At 37.5% G+C, this 14882-nt stretch overlaps 5 protein-coding genes across 5 annotated transcripts in view; 2 read left to right on the top strand and 3 right to left on the bottom strand.

The window, feature by feature from the left end:
- The window catches only part of LOC128878905 (uncharacterized), a 28915-nt gene extending 28131 nt beyond the window's left edge, over positions 1-784 (top strand). Inside the window, exon 15 of the mRNA XM_054127567.1 lies at positions 34-784. Coding sequence (XP_053983542.1) covers positions 34-245 — 212 coding nt within the window. The 3' untranslated portion in view covers positions 246-784. The remainder of the gene's footprint in view (positions 1-33) is intronic.
- On the bottom strand, positions 409-2240 carry LOC128878918 (transmembrane emp24 domain-containing protein 1-like). Its single transcript, XM_054127593.1, has 4 exons — positions 1907-2240; positions 1265-1461; positions 1120-1186; positions 409-1055 (listed from the first exon to the last, which is right to left on the bottom strand). Exons 1-4 carry the CDS (start codon positions 2093-2095, stop codon positions 825-827), a joined length of 684 nt encoding a protein of 227 aa, XP_053983568.1. The 5' UTR covers positions 2096-2240; the 3' UTR covers positions 409-824.
- A 1139-nt stretch (positions 2241-3379) lies between these two features.
- LOC128878904 (uncharacterized) lies at positions 3380-13160 on the top strand. Its single transcript, XM_054127566.1, has 7 exons — positions 3380-3689; positions 4202-4314; positions 7615-7857; positions 7938-8200; positions 8445-8610; positions 8687-8928; positions 9079-13160. The coding sequence occupies exons 1-7, from the start codon at positions 3614-3616 to the stop codon at positions 12560-12562; spliced, it is 4587 nt and encodes a 1528-aa protein (XP_053983541.1). The 5' UTR covers positions 3380-3613; the 3' UTR covers positions 12563-13160.
- Positions 13161-13527: 367 nt separating this feature from the next.
- Positions 13528-14217, bottom strand: LOC128878920 (mitochondrial translation release factor in rescue). Its single transcript, XM_054127595.1, has one exon. The coding sequence runs from the start codon at positions 14215-14217 to the stop codon at positions 13672-13674; it is 546 nt and encodes a 181-aa protein (XP_053983570.1). The 3' UTR covers positions 13528-13671.
- On the bottom strand, positions 14169-14861 carry LOC128878922 (uncharacterized). The gene is made up of 2 exons (XM_054127598.1): positions 14424-14861; positions 14169-14306 (listed from the first exon to the last, which is right to left on the bottom strand). The coding sequence occupies exons 1-2, from the start codon at positions 14577-14579 to the stop codon at positions 14268-14270; spliced, it is 195 nt and encodes a 64-aa protein (XP_053983573.1). The 5' UTR covers positions 14580-14861; the 3' UTR covers positions 14169-14267.
- Positions 14862-14882: the final 21 nt, after the last annotated feature.

Below are 14882 nucleotides of genomic sequence, written 5' to 3'. Positions count from 1 at the left end.
AGTATCTTACTAACACTAGTGGTGATTTTTAAGGAGATGTCATAAACGTTCTTCGCAAAATGTCGGACGGTTGGTTCCATGGTGAAAAATTGCTGGACGGTGAACAAGGCTGGTTCCCTGGGAATTACACGAAAGAAGTCGCCTCGGAGCATGTTCGTGCAAGAAATCTTAAACAAAGGCACCGGCTCCTCGCGTTAAGCGGGAGTGCGTTGCAACGAAAAGCAAAACAATCTGCCATTTATTAAGCGATTAAATTATGACTCACCAATTTAAATAATATAATTTTGAATAAAACTTTTAGCGATACTTTTGTTGAAGAATTCCCTAACTACTTTTGTTCTTAATTACAGGCCTTTACGGTAGCGTAGTATCGTTGTCGCTTGGATTGGATACATTCATAAACATCCGTAACAAAAGTATGCTATTATTTATTATAGTATAAGTACAAGTATAAGTACAATATAAACTTTTCTAATCAATTCATCGATCCATAAATATAATTCGCACGTCTGTATTAGTATGCTGACAGTTAAAAAAATGAATGACGATAATGTTTCTAAATGATAAGAGGAATGTTTCATGCATATAAATATGAAACCCAGTACAGTCTTATGCTAATGCTTTTAGTTTTTTGTGAAGATGGAGTATTATGTTATTATCAAGAATACGGTAAACTTTTAGCTAAGGAAAATACATAACATTCTGAGAGTAAGGAATTCTACGTTTTCAGGTTGGAAGTCCCGTAAGTTTGACATTATCACAATAAACGTAGCGAATACCTTTACCGAACGTGTCATCTTTAATACGCCGTAATTAAACTTTGTTCATATGCCTACTTTTGAATATTTCGACGGTTTCACCTCAAACAATTTTCTCACAAAATGTACCTGTAGAGTCGTTGTTATCATTATGATAACTATTTGCATAATGGACCACGATTGAACATAAAAATTGTTATCCAATAACAAATTTAAGTCGCGTGCTTCTCTACTGCGACTCAAATGTTGACTCTGGAGCATTTCGTTAATGTTCCGTTCCACGTGCGTTATCGCGCTCTAAAATGATAACAGAAAATACTTAATATTTTATGTGTGAAGTGAAAATAGAAGGAGTACGTACCGTAAAGTTTTCAACCGAAAGGTTCAGTTCCTCTATCTCCTTCGTATATTTATTCCATTCATCATATCTGTAAAAAGTAGACAGCAATGATTATTTAACTTTGCAAATTGTTTTTGTTACTAAATTTCTTTGAATTTAACTTTACCTGATGACAGTGATATATAAATTAACTAATTTTGAAGCAAATCTAGAGAACTGGTTATCTATACAAATACTGTAGTAGCCAGCATTCTTCACTGTATCCTGATAATCTGAATTAGGAAGCCATTGATACGGATGAACTATTACACCTTCTGGATTTCTCACTGCAAATCCTGCCTTTCCATCACCACCACGTACCACCTGAATTTATAATCATGCTAAATACATCTTTTCTTTTTATTAAAAAAAAGCATTAATTACCAAGCATGAAACATTTCAGGAAACCGAATATAAAATCATTTGGTAAAAAATGTGTATTAACCTTTTCAAGTCAAGATTTTGAATTCGGATCTTACTAATTGATAATTTTGTTCAAAGAAGTATTAAGCAAATTGTAAACAATATGAAACATTAGAAGAAATCATAACAATAATTCCTTAAGTATACGTGTATACACAACACACATGGTTCAAAAGCACAATATTATGTACACATATGCTACCATCAGTTTCGAAAGTAATAATGATTCAAAATATGTTTACTACCGAAGAAAACGCTTGCAACTCAAAGTACAAATTCGTAGTTTGGAATAAATTAATAGGAAATAGTATTCGACAAAGTAACTATTGTAAAAACGGTCAGGTACCTGGAAATTTACGTAGAAAGTAGCGCCAGAATTAACATATTGAAAGTAACAATCTTCTTTTCCGGCGTCGATGTGAACTTTGTAATCTAAAGCCACCGCTGGTAAAGTTTCGTACCAGGGATGAGGCATGGTGGTGTTCGCGAAGCTAAAAAGCACTCCGAAAACCAGAGCTCGTAAAAAATTAGACATTGTTAGCGTTTAAACAACTCATTACAACGATCCACCCATCCGACAATCGCTTTCACGACGACTGACAGACAAGTGTGTTTCGATGTGCTCTCCTCCTACCGTCACCATGATTTCCAGTGTTTCTCAACTATGTTTTAAACTATCTTGTAACAGGAAATGCATCGAAACACGGCAGGGTCTCCCAAAGATCGAGGCTTAGTAAATTCTAAAAACTCCCAAAATACCTATTAAAAATTTATTTCTATAGAACAAGTAATATTTTTGATACGTAATCACTGTTCTACCCCGAATATTTGTTAATTGAACGCATTGATAAGACTTATCAGTTAGATACTATCCATTGAATCGATAATTTATCAATACAGCACGATTGATTTGGACAAATTTCTCAAAACATCGAAGGCAGGATCTTCTGGAGAAAATTGGCCAATAAGTTCAATTAGTAAATTTGAAACGATACAAAGTAGTATTGCTTTTTGTATAAAAATCGAGAACTGAGTATAAAAACGTATTTTCAAAAGTAGGACTGAAATGACATTTTGGAATAACCTTCAGTTATCTTTCGTTGGACAAATAAAGGTGTCACCTCCTAATATATTTATTAATAATGAGTATAATTAAAATTTCGAAGAAGACATCGAGTAAAATTGGTCCCAACTACAGTATTTTTCATTTCACTTGAAGATAGCCGAGTGGCCAATGAATAACTGAAAAGAATTTCCCTATATTTAAATTTTAAGTAATTATCAGGTCACAGGTTTATCATCTATACTATAGTATATCATCTATAATATATATTACGCATCATCTATACTGTGCTAACATTGTATGCAAATCATACAAAGTATATTTCGTGATTTTAATGTATCACAAAATATGAGCTTCTTTCATAACCTTGTTGTTTGATAACGTGGTAAATTTTAAATAATTGTATTTCGAAATTCATTTTCTTGCAACTATTTTCTCGTGATTGCTCCATTTAATTTATAGGATTTGTTAGATAGTTGTTTTTCTACTTTTTACTATCTTTACCATCTTACTTTTTACTACTTATTACTACGTTTTAGTATCTAATTGTTAAATAGTAGATAGTCTTTATTTTGGTCGAAAACGATTCTATGTTTAAAACAAAATTTAATCGAACAGTTGTAAAAATACAATTTTTTCATCGTTTCCCTACGATTTCTACCAAATCCAGGGACATTTTTTTACATTGGCTAACATGTGGCTTCCGTACATAATTTCAAACGGCTGTTCTACGTAGCCTCAGTTCATTGCGTCGATACGTTCAGGTCGGTCCGGACAATTTCGGGTATCGCTTGTTCCAAAATGAAAGTTTTGGTGTAATAGTTTTCGATTGATAACGGTTTTCTACGAAAACGTGCACGATTAGTGATTATGCAGAGAAACATCTGCGATGGTATGTGGTATGTTCGTGAGAATGGAAAGTGTTCTAAAAATACTAAAGTACAGTGAAAGGAAAATATCGTTGTTGTCTGTGCGGTGCATAGCATAGGAATGGTATCTCCGTCCAAAATTCAGCATCAGGAGCACAAGCAGCCACCAAGAGAAAATAAATTAACCAATCACTCACGTACGTCTAACATATGCGCATTTCATATCTATCGATGCTCGCGAATCCTATTCGAGACGTTAGATATTCTCTAAATCATTTCTATTTAATATACGTAACAAGTCACGTATTTACGTAAAAGTCTTTCTCCCGATCAAATACGTGAATGTATATATGCCTCCTGTGACATTTGCATGATGATCTCATCACACGATACGTTACAACGCCTAACCCCTTGAAAGAACTACTTACTTAACTTACCTTTTCGTAACGATGTGTTTCATTCCATTCCTTACCAAACTATTTCTCTTCTTCGATGCACTCAACATATTGTAATCAAAATATTGAAACACTTGGCTACGTAAAACCAACAAAAATGTCTTTCTTCACGTCCGTACAATTATCTACATGCGACAAGATCTTAAAATATTAATACGCTATTCGTTTCTTGGAAGTTGCATGCTGTGTTGATATTTAAAAACTGTTATATTTGGAAACGGTCATAAAGCTAACAAATTTTCGTGTTATTTCAGATGTTCGTACACAGAAGAACTTGAAACCGTTGGAAGGGAAATCTTTTTACTTGGATATAAAGAACCATGCTACCACAACCAAAATAGAAGCAAAAATCAAAGATTTGGGCGGGGTAAGTGTTCAATTGCGTGTGATCTCATTCGTAAAACCTTCACTTTCCTCCCCTTCGTTTTTCTGTCGTTAATTCATTATACATACATAGTTTTAGTGCGTTCGCGATAACTCTCGTTTCGTCTCTCCTCTCTCTTCTTCTCGGCCACGTGTTGTTTTCTCACTTATTCTCGCGTAATACATCTCTTGCCTCTCTCTTTCTTCCCGCCATATTTTTCTCTATAACTTGTTAGAAATAATTTGACGTGCAACGCGCATGACATATAACACACATTCGAAGTTATAGACACGTGATCTTATGCTCGCTGAGAAACATGTTTCATTTGAAATAGGTGCACAAATCTAACGAACGAAAAGTAACGAAACAAAATTCATTCGTAAATATCAAAGATATCGAAAAAGGTGCCGATAGATAACGAAGTTCCACGAAGATAGCGAATAAAGAAAGAAATCTCCTTTCGAGAAGAAATAAATATGAGAGAGTATCGTCGTTTTATAGCCACCTTTGCGACTTGTCACACATAGGTTAGGTTTAGGTATTTCGAAAGGTTAAATCGACAGAAATGCTTCTACGCAGCCGCCAAATGTTTTCGAATAGAATTGTGTGCTTGATGGAGAAGGGGTAGTCGGAGCTTGGTGACTTTCCCCGTAAGCTTCTAGAATCCACATGACCGATTGTTACAGTAATTTCTCCAAATTTCTCGAAAGCTTGCGATATCGTAGAGAGAGAAAAAGATTAATCTCGGATTAAAGAAGATAGTATATAGTATAAGTGAATACTCATAACTTTTGGTGAATGACTAAAAAACGATTCGGTCTGGAATATAATTTCACTTTCGAATAATTAAAATTAAACCGATCGATAGGAACACATTTATATATTAATAATACCTTCTTAGAGGGCCATCATTTCTGTTTTTAATCGTATAGCTTTCCTTGAAACATATCATTTCGTTTTTATTTCGTTCTATTAAAATTTCACGCGTATTATTTTTGTTTGTAATAACAGAATATATTTTTGTCGAAGCATCTAGGTTTATTTCATTGGTCATTGTTAAAACGCAATTGGAATACACGTGAGATTATTTATTCTTCGTAAAGTATTGTTAACAGATAATATCTACCAATTATAGGGAACGTTCGTTCCAGCAGAATGCTTATTTTCAAGAACAAGCAATATTTATGGTTGGCGATCGCAGCCTTGCAGTGGCGTAATCGGAATTCTGAGGCCCGCATGATAACATTTTTGATACAGTCCTTCCAATGGGAGGACTTCTAATCCTTTCTTTAAGACCTCAAATAATGATGTATTTTTAATTTTTTTATACACCCTCAGTCGCCCAAGTATTATTTAACTAGAGATTTATTTTGAAATTCAGTACCATTAAATAATCGCAAATAATCTACGATCGATCACATCATTTTTGGTTAATTTTTTCTTTTATAATGCCGTAAATATAAACACCTTAAAAGCTTTCAAAGTACACCGAAGATACAGATATTAACTAAAAAATTATTTTTCGAATCGATTTTCGACAAATCAATTCTGTGCGACTCGATATTTCGGTGAATCGATTTAATTAAGTTTAATTGAGAAAATCAGCACCTTTATTCGAGTCGAACTTTACGAAATCCGTAAACTGTCGTAAAATATTTCTGTTGACAAACAGTCGTTGAAAAACCGGGTCGCGTCGCGCCATCTTTAGGGTAGCCACAGAAGCACAACGAAGCGTATCACATTCGTAGCCAGCAGTTGTCGCGTTGTGGTGCGGATTAGAGTGAGAAAAAAAAATGGACATGAAAATACAGGAAAAACTATTTTTCATATATTCGGGTGAACTACCGCGTTCACTTTGGTGCAACGTACGCCGACGGAGAGCGAGCAAGAACGCGAAGCGCCGCCTCCAGGCTCGTCTGCCAAGCTGTTAACGGCGAATGGCCATTTTGTGCGTGACAGTTCTCCCCCGCGAGTAACGATCTCGTCGCGCGTCCCAGCGACTCTTTTCCTTTGCCTCCTTCCTTTCGTTTCGTCGCTCGAGACACCAACTCCAGAAACTTCCCTTCCCGTAGACATCTTTAACGCAAACGTTTCGACGAGTTTTCAAACACGTAACTCTTGATATTCGCGAATTCGCGAACCGATAAACATAGTGCCGTTCTAAGGAAGTTGTTTTGTGTGGTTTCGGTGCGTTTCAAGACCATTTGACAGTGATCGAGTGTAAACTCGCCTATTACACATTGACCAACCGTGAATCTGGTTCGGGCAGTTCGTTTACCTTAGCGTTACCGATCGCAACACCACGAATTTATGTACCTTTCGTTCGATCTACCCCACGTGTGCTTCGTTATTGTCCTGGTTCCCCGCAAGTCGTATTATTAGAACGCGGCAACTGTAACAATGCGGCAACCATTGTTGACTACATGAAGATTTCCCATCTACACATGCATGGCTCGCGCTTCGGCGAATTCGGTTGATAGCGCGCTTAGTTGCGTTTGAGAAGAACACGAGATTGCTTGACGTCAGCATACCGCGATGTAAACGTGTGTCCGTGCATCCGTCAACGGGTCACTTATCACCAAGCGTCCTCACATTTTGCGCACCCCTTTCCATGCAGCGTCACCTTTTTTTGCGTAAGTTAAATACCATTGAAAATTCGCCCTATTCCCGTTCTTTGTCTGACTGCTATTTTTTGTTTCATTAACCAGAGACGTGGTTTTGTACTGTCAAATTAACCCCTTCGTGTCCTCTGAACTGTTTCCGATACACACCAGTTGGTGTTACTTATTTATATTCTTATTATTAGATTATAACCAAAGTTTAGTGGCAGTTTAGTTTAGCTCAAATTTTGTCCTACCTGAAATATTTTCTTAATCAGGTGTTATACGTCTAAAGTTCTTTGTTTTCTATATCAAATGCATACAAGTGTTCCTTCATTCGTCTCAACAATGGCAATGTTTTAGATCCAAAATTATATAGCATAGGGTTAACAAAAACCGATATTTCTGACATCTGTTGGTCCTAGCATTCAAGCAAGGTTTAAATGCATTCCAAGCTACTCAAACATTTATGCTGTGTATAAAACATACTCTATAGAGGATTTGATGGCATAAAAGTGCTTTGCAAGTTTCAAAAAATATAATTTCAAGTTGAATGACATTTTATGCCCTGGATTTTATTGTATTTGTGATAAAACAACCCAAGGTGTATTAAAAGACAGAAATCTAGATGTGGTCACAAAGGTTTAATTTGTCATCTCTGATGTATTGCAACCATTAACATACTATTTTTTTCTTTTTTCAGGTGATAGAACTATTTTTAGTACGAAGCGTTAATCTAGTAGTGAGCGACAGGGTAGATAAGACTGGTAGCATAAACTTTGGGAAACATAAATGGGGTTCTGTCAGTGGAGGCAGTGGGGGTCCCCCCTCGCTGAGGAGTTTAGAAACTCCAACCCCCATGACAACTCCATCAACTCCATATTTTAGTCCCGACTGTCCCTTGTCCAACTCTATCGCTCTGAGGGGTCAAACTACCCAAAGATCTGTAAGTATCGCATTTAAAAAAAGACTTAATTATACTGTATGCAATTTAATTTCCACATTCATCTATGTCAAATGTTATAGAAATCGCGGGTGGATGCAATGTTGGAGCGTGCTCTGATACAGCCACAACAGTGTTCCGTGGATCCGCTTTACAACGCCCAAAATTGGGGAATTCCTATTTGGGCGATCGATAAACTTCAGGCTTGGCTCGATAGAATTTACGCATCCGTTAAAGACGCGGATCATTTAAAACGGTCGAAGCATTCGAGTCAACAAACTTCAATTAAAGATTTAAAGGTCAGGCACCTCAAGGGACCCTATCTAAAATTCGAGGCCTTCCAGAGGTACGTAATTTTTGTGAACAGAGATAAGCAACATTCTTATCCATGTAAACATTTCTAATAACGTGTAATAGGTAAACAATCGTTTATTTGTTACTTGTTAAATAAAAATTGGAATTTGAATTACGAAATAGCATATTTTACAATGGATAACTAATACATGTAACTGTCCATTGGTTTTATTCATTGTAAACTTTACTTATTCGTACGTTAAAGTATTTCATTTGATAATTATGCACCTGTGTAGGTCCACTAGACCCGTCTTTGTTGAATTGCCTGTGTGGCCAACTTTAAATTTTTCCGGGGATCCAGGCTCCTGTCCTTTCAACACGAAAAGACGAGAAAAGGTGGAAAAATTACGAGCAGAGGTCAAAGAAAACAGGGAAGGTATTCAGCCTATCAAACAAGAGGAGGTAACGTCAATAATCCATTTTTTTATTGTTTTAATATATCAATAGAATATACAGTATTATTGTTGATTTCAAACAGGGTAGAGAAATGACTCGGAGACCACGAACAACTGCCACTCGTGGTCGCAGAACTGAACAGTTGGCTTCCGGTTATTGTGAAATTTGTCGTATCAGTTATCGAGATCTGGCCAAACATGTACAAAGCGATCAACATCTCGGCTTCGTCCGAAACAATGACAATTTCTTGTCTTTGGATTCTCTGATCAACGCGGGAGCCAACGTGGAGGCATTTCTTAAACTAAACAGAACAAAAGATATAGAGTACGTACGCTATATACATAGATATACTCCACGTTTTTGTTAAATATTATATTCGATTTAAATGTTCAATGAGAGCAGTGATACTCATTTTTTTTAAAGATTTAAACATTGTACATCAATTAATCAAGTTTTCTTGTATTTCTTTAACAGAAAAGACTGTAACTTGTTTTCCAATGAAGATCGCAATCTTCGCGACATAGTACTGCCAGAGGGAAAGGTGGATAGAAATACGAAAAGTTTAGGTGATTTTGGAGTCGACGATGTAAAAATGGTGCAGTGTAACGGTACCCGTAGGAATCTCAATTTAAAACTAAGTTCACCTCACAACTTACGCACACGTGCGAAACACGAGAGCGGGCACTTGTTGAGGTCGAAAGGTAGCCCATGGCACGAGGTGGAGAAAACGGAGAAGTTTTATGACAAATTCGAGGGTTTTACCATAAAGAAACGAGCGAAAGGAACAATCTGGATCGAAGAAGACGAGGGGGGCGACGAGTTGGTGCGTGAACACGATTTAACGGAATCCAAGCAGAACGAGTATAAGATCAAATCGTTTTCGACGGGGTTAGTTGGAAAATACGACGACGAGACAAATTGTGGTGAAGTGTGTAATAAAAATAACGATTCTGGTAATCAGGATGTACAAAGGACGATAACTTGTTGTAACGAACAGAACAATGTGAACGCGGAGTACGTTAAACAGGATCGAGATCCTGGGAAGCATAGGAATCACGATCAGATAAACGGTAGCATAAAAAATAGTTATAACGAAAGTGCTCTAATGACGAATAATGACAGCGGTAACGATTCCTGTAGGGCATCTAGGAGCGAAACTCTGAAAGAATTGAATTGCAAATATCAGTTGGAGAACATTATATCGAGTACAAAGAAGGTTTCCGACGATCGCGATGAGATTAAGAAAGACGTCATCTGTAACGGTCATAGCATAAAGGACGAACGGGGGGATGGCAAAGTGTCGAACGATGTGGAAGGGAACGAGGTAAAACTAGTTAAACCCAAGTGCTTAAAAACGGGCAGAAGAGGTGGTAGGAGTTTTAGGGGACGAAATAGACTGTCCGTCGAGGAACGTTTGATCGAAGACAATCGCGCGTATTACAAAGTGGAGGTGTTAGGAAGTAAATTACGGTCGAGTGTAATGCCAAACAGTAACTCGCAATGTATAGTCAAAAGGGAGGACGACGAGGAGAAGAAGGAACTGCCATCGAGCGAAAAACCGGTAGTCGTACGATTTAAACGCGTAAGGAAATCCGAGTTGTCGCTACTGAGCGACGAAGCGGAGTCCTTTATGTTTGGCGAGCTTAAACGCGACGATTCGAGCGAAGTGAGCGACGAAGAGCAAAGTAGCGTATTACCAAGGGACACCGATAGTGACCGTATCGATGCCGACCATTCCGCGTGCCCCAGTTCCTCCTTAAACTTCACTTCGCCTGTGAAAATGGAGGCTATCGAAGAGGATTCGCAGGATTCCTTGAGTTTGGGTCGAGCTAGGAAGAGGAGGCTGACGCAGGCCGAAGCTCTCATCAAAGACAACGTCGATTATTATAAGTTCGAAACGCCTGGGAGTAGATTGAGGTATCAGGCACCTCTGACTGGCATCAAGGAACCTCCGGTAACCGAAGGAACGACGAAAGCGGAGGAAATTGTAGAAGTAGTACCAATCGACATGGAGAAAGTTTATCCGTCCAAACCTTCAGCAGAGGTTGAAAAGATGCAGTTCTCTTTCGAAACCGTACCAAAATCTGAACCATGGTATCAGACCTATCAACGACAGGATGCGGGAGCAGAGTATTGGCACTACTTCAGCGAAGGAGACTCGCTGAAGCCGTTTCTTTTACCGTACGAAATCGATAATTTTCACGAGATTCTAATGAAAAATCATAATAGGAGCGAAAGTAGGAGGAAAGGTCGTGGACGAAGTTCAGGCTGCGTAGGACGATCCCCGAGGAAGAGCCCTAGGTGTCACGCGTCCACGTTGGCGATTATGTCGACGATAATACGAAAAAGGGAACAACAGCAACAAACATCGAACTTGTATACGATAGAGGAGTGTCATTCTGGTAGGTCGCAGATGAACACGCCGAGGCCTGATTCAAAACCCGATCCTAAATCCGAGAATCTGGATGAAGAACTGAAGGCGATGGTGAAGACGATCGACGAGATGCTCAACGCGAACGACACTTTGGAATTGAACGACTCCTTCGAACCGGACGCCACGCAAATGGAATTGAACCTTTACGAGCCTGGCATCCCGAAAGGACCACCGTCGAACTTGTTGGAATTGTTGGACAATTGTCACGAGATCGTCAACTGTTTAGAGAACTCCTCGTGCGCAAGCTCGGAGTGCGGCGAAGGCAACATCGAGTCACCTTCGAAGCGAAGGAAAAAGAGAAAAAATCGAACGGGATGGCCTGGAATTAAAATGAAGAAAAAACTTCCGAGCAAACCTCCTGGAGACGTGGACGATAGGGAAAATTTGTCGGAGAAGAATATCGAACAGAGTGAGAAGTGTGGCGACGAGTTGGTCGCGAACAGCATCGATAGAGTATCGGAAGAAGCCAATGATAGAATATCCATTACCAACAGTATCGTGCAGAACACTGAGCAGTCGAGTTTCGATCAGCCAAAAGACAATAGTTGTTTGTTTGAAGTGTATTCCTCGAATTCTAACGCTTGCCACGACGTAGAAGAAAAGAAGAACGGGAGTACGGAGGTAATATACGATTCCCTATTACATACGAATGGTGAGACGTGCGTCGTTTCGCGTACGTCTGAAATATGTAACGAGACTGAGAGAAATTTCGTATTAACTAAAGAGTACACGTTCGGGAAAAACTTGCCGGAGATCGTGGAGGTATCGGAGAACGATCCAGGGAACGACGAGAATCACGAGAACGTTTTTCGAAAGGATGTTAATTCTATGTCGGATCGACGATTCAAGAAACGCCAGCGCGACAATCCAACGTCTGAGACGTGTGAATCGAGGGCGGAGCTCGAGAATCACGAGATTCTTTGTCGAAAGGACACAGAAACTGTAATCGTTTCCAGAAAACATCATACCTCTAACGGGCTGCCCAGGAAGAAACAGCAGAAAGGTCATCCTGACAATCCTGACTCTGAGATCGAACGTCACAATAACGTGTACAAAAGAACTAGGGTAGTATCGAAGAGACGTATGTACTCGAGGAGAGGTAGGAGAAAGAATAATATATCGTCGAACACGGTGTTTGAGGATGAGAACTGTAAAGAAGATTCCTATTTAAGTATTACGTGTAAAAAGCAACAGAATTTGAAGAGTGTAAAGCGACGAGTCGACACTGTGTCGTCGGAAACCCAGGACTCGGAGGTTGAGTGCGCGTTATCGGGACGCGTTAGTCCGACAATCATGGCAACTTCGGAGCTCGAACAGAGACGTTCGAGCATCGAGTTTCAGCCAGTCGTTAGAATGATGAAGATCGACGAACAAGTTGATATGGACCACAGTATTCTTTCGGTAACAATCGCGAGCAACAGACGGTTAAGAAGTTCCAGTTCACCGAGATCGAACGTTCAACCACCGAAAAAACGTTTAAAAGCCGGTCGCGGTCAATTCAGACGGTGGTTGAAAACTAGCTGAAATCCTCGATAAGATTCTGTTATATTTAAAATTTTCAAATCGAGGGGCATGCACCTCTCTCGGTTTGAAAATTTAATCTATATCCTCGCCAACTGTACATTATTGTATAAAATATTATTTGTGTATGTAGAATAGTATTTAACACTATTGGCACCATCAATAGGATTTTATTAATATTCTTGTTAGTGTCTTTTCCCAATAATAGTTCCGTTAAGAACCTTGTACATTCTTTAGATGCAGTCGTTGGCGTTCGTAAACAAATTTGACGATAATTTATATGTATTTGTATTTGCAAACTACTTCGTTTCGTTCAGGTTTTGTCAGATGTACGCGTGAGAAGGATCTATGCAAAGGAAATTATTTTCATTAATTAAAACTGTTCTTACAGCGTGCAAAGACTGCATACAAGCTTTATCGTAGCGAAACGATCATGTTCTGTTACAAAATGCATCATTGAATGTAACATTATATATTAAAGTCCCTTACGAGGGTCCACCTAAATATTTTATTTCAAAGAAAAATAATTGTAAGCCTTTCATGATTTCAAAAAAGAGATGACTATTAAAGATATGAATTTTCCATTAAAAATGAAAGAAACATTCTACGTACTTTGAACCTTTCTTACTCTTACATTTGTTTTGCGCGTGTAGCGAGTCACAGAAGTATTCCTATTTCTATTTTTTCAATAAAAAAAACTTACAGTTGTGCTACAAACAGGTTGTAAACATTTTGACAATTACCAACTGAAAATTACGCTTAATCATATTTGCAAATATTTCTTAATAAGTAAATACTTCTGTAATTGCTAGTTTCTTCATAGCTTCTTTTTGAGAAAGTTTATATTAATGTAAGGCTTAATTAATGCGATGTATGTTCTAATCCATGCTTTAACGTTTATTTTTAAAAATATTAACCGTCTAGACTCAGTAAACAATGCAATACAAATACTTCTGTGACTCAACATCAAAAGTATGATACAATTTAATGTATTAACTTAATGATATTGCACCTGACTTTAATTTGACAAGGACTCAATTTTATTTATTCATTGTTTAGTTACACTTAAGGAAAATTACATTATTCAATATTTACAAAAGTGTAGTTCAAAATTAATTAACTTTGTTGAATGTACCATCTAGGGATTCACGTTTCTTAAATTCTTCCTTTAATTTGTTTAATTTCTTTTGCTTTTGTTTCTTCTTCATTGAATCCCTTTTTTGAAGCAATTTTTCTTGATTTCTAATAGAATCCTCGCCATTGATTAGATCATCTAATTTTGTTAACATTATTTCTCTAGCAATTTTACTATTTTGTAATAAACTTCTGGTTTCATGGCATTTTACAATTAGTCCGGTAGGTTTGTGTTTCAAAACTACTGCATTAGATGTTTTATTGGTTGCTTGACCACCAGGACCAGATCCTCTTACGTGTTGCTCTTGCAGATCATTTTCATCGAGTTTAGGTACTTTTGAATAGTCTAAAAAGCGATTGTAAGACTTACATCGAATTTGGTTGTTACTACTCTGAACATTGACTAAATTGTTATAAATATTATTTCCACCACACAGAAAACTACAAACTTTTTCACAGCTTGATAGAAGCATGTAACCAGCAGAGGATTGGACATAATATCTGTTTGATAAGGACTTCAACATTGTTGCAATCTTCACATAATTACATATTTATTTTCGTTACAAAAAATTACTTATACGATTCGACGATACTCCAAAAGTTTATTTCCTTTCTGAAAAGAAAAGTTCGTAAATTGAGATGAGCTTTTTTTAGGTTAAGTAACGTAGATAACGATTCATTTGGAAATAACTGCAAGCAAAAAAGTGAACTACATTTACGTTTATTTTACCTGTATTTGAAAATCAATGTCTGCTTGATTGGTCAAGCACTTATTTTCTTTGAAACTACTACGAATTTTGTTCTTATAATACTTCGTTTCCGTGTATTTCAACGTGTCTCCGTAGCGCAACAGATCTTTGTACAGTTTTAAAATTGTTTGTCTCATTTTGTATTTTTGTAATAAAACTAAAATGTCTTTTTATATTCTGTTATTAATTGATATTACCTAAATGATTAATAACAGAAAACATCTATATTGAGCGCCATCAACGCATGCAACGCACCATGTGGATGTGATTCCCATTCAACTGTGCTCAATGGGGGTCACGCTCGCATTGAACTATACTAATATAGTTCAGTGAGTGTTCAACACTTCAAAGTAAATACGGTAGTGCAATACTTATGATACGTACGAATAGGTATCATTCCTATGAATCCATATACTAATCAAATATGGCGCATTCTATAA

This window comes from Hylaeus volcanicus, chromosome 6 (assembly GCF_026283585.1).
Source record: "Hylaeus volcanicus isolate JK05 chromosome 6, UHH_iyHylVolc1.0_haploid, whole genome shotgun sequence".
In the NCBI taxonomy this organism is placed as follows: Eukaryota; Metazoa; Arthropoda; class Insecta; order Hymenoptera; family Colletidae; genus Hylaeus; species Hylaeus volcanicus.
This window is presented reverse-complemented; position numbering and strand designations above follow the sequence as displayed.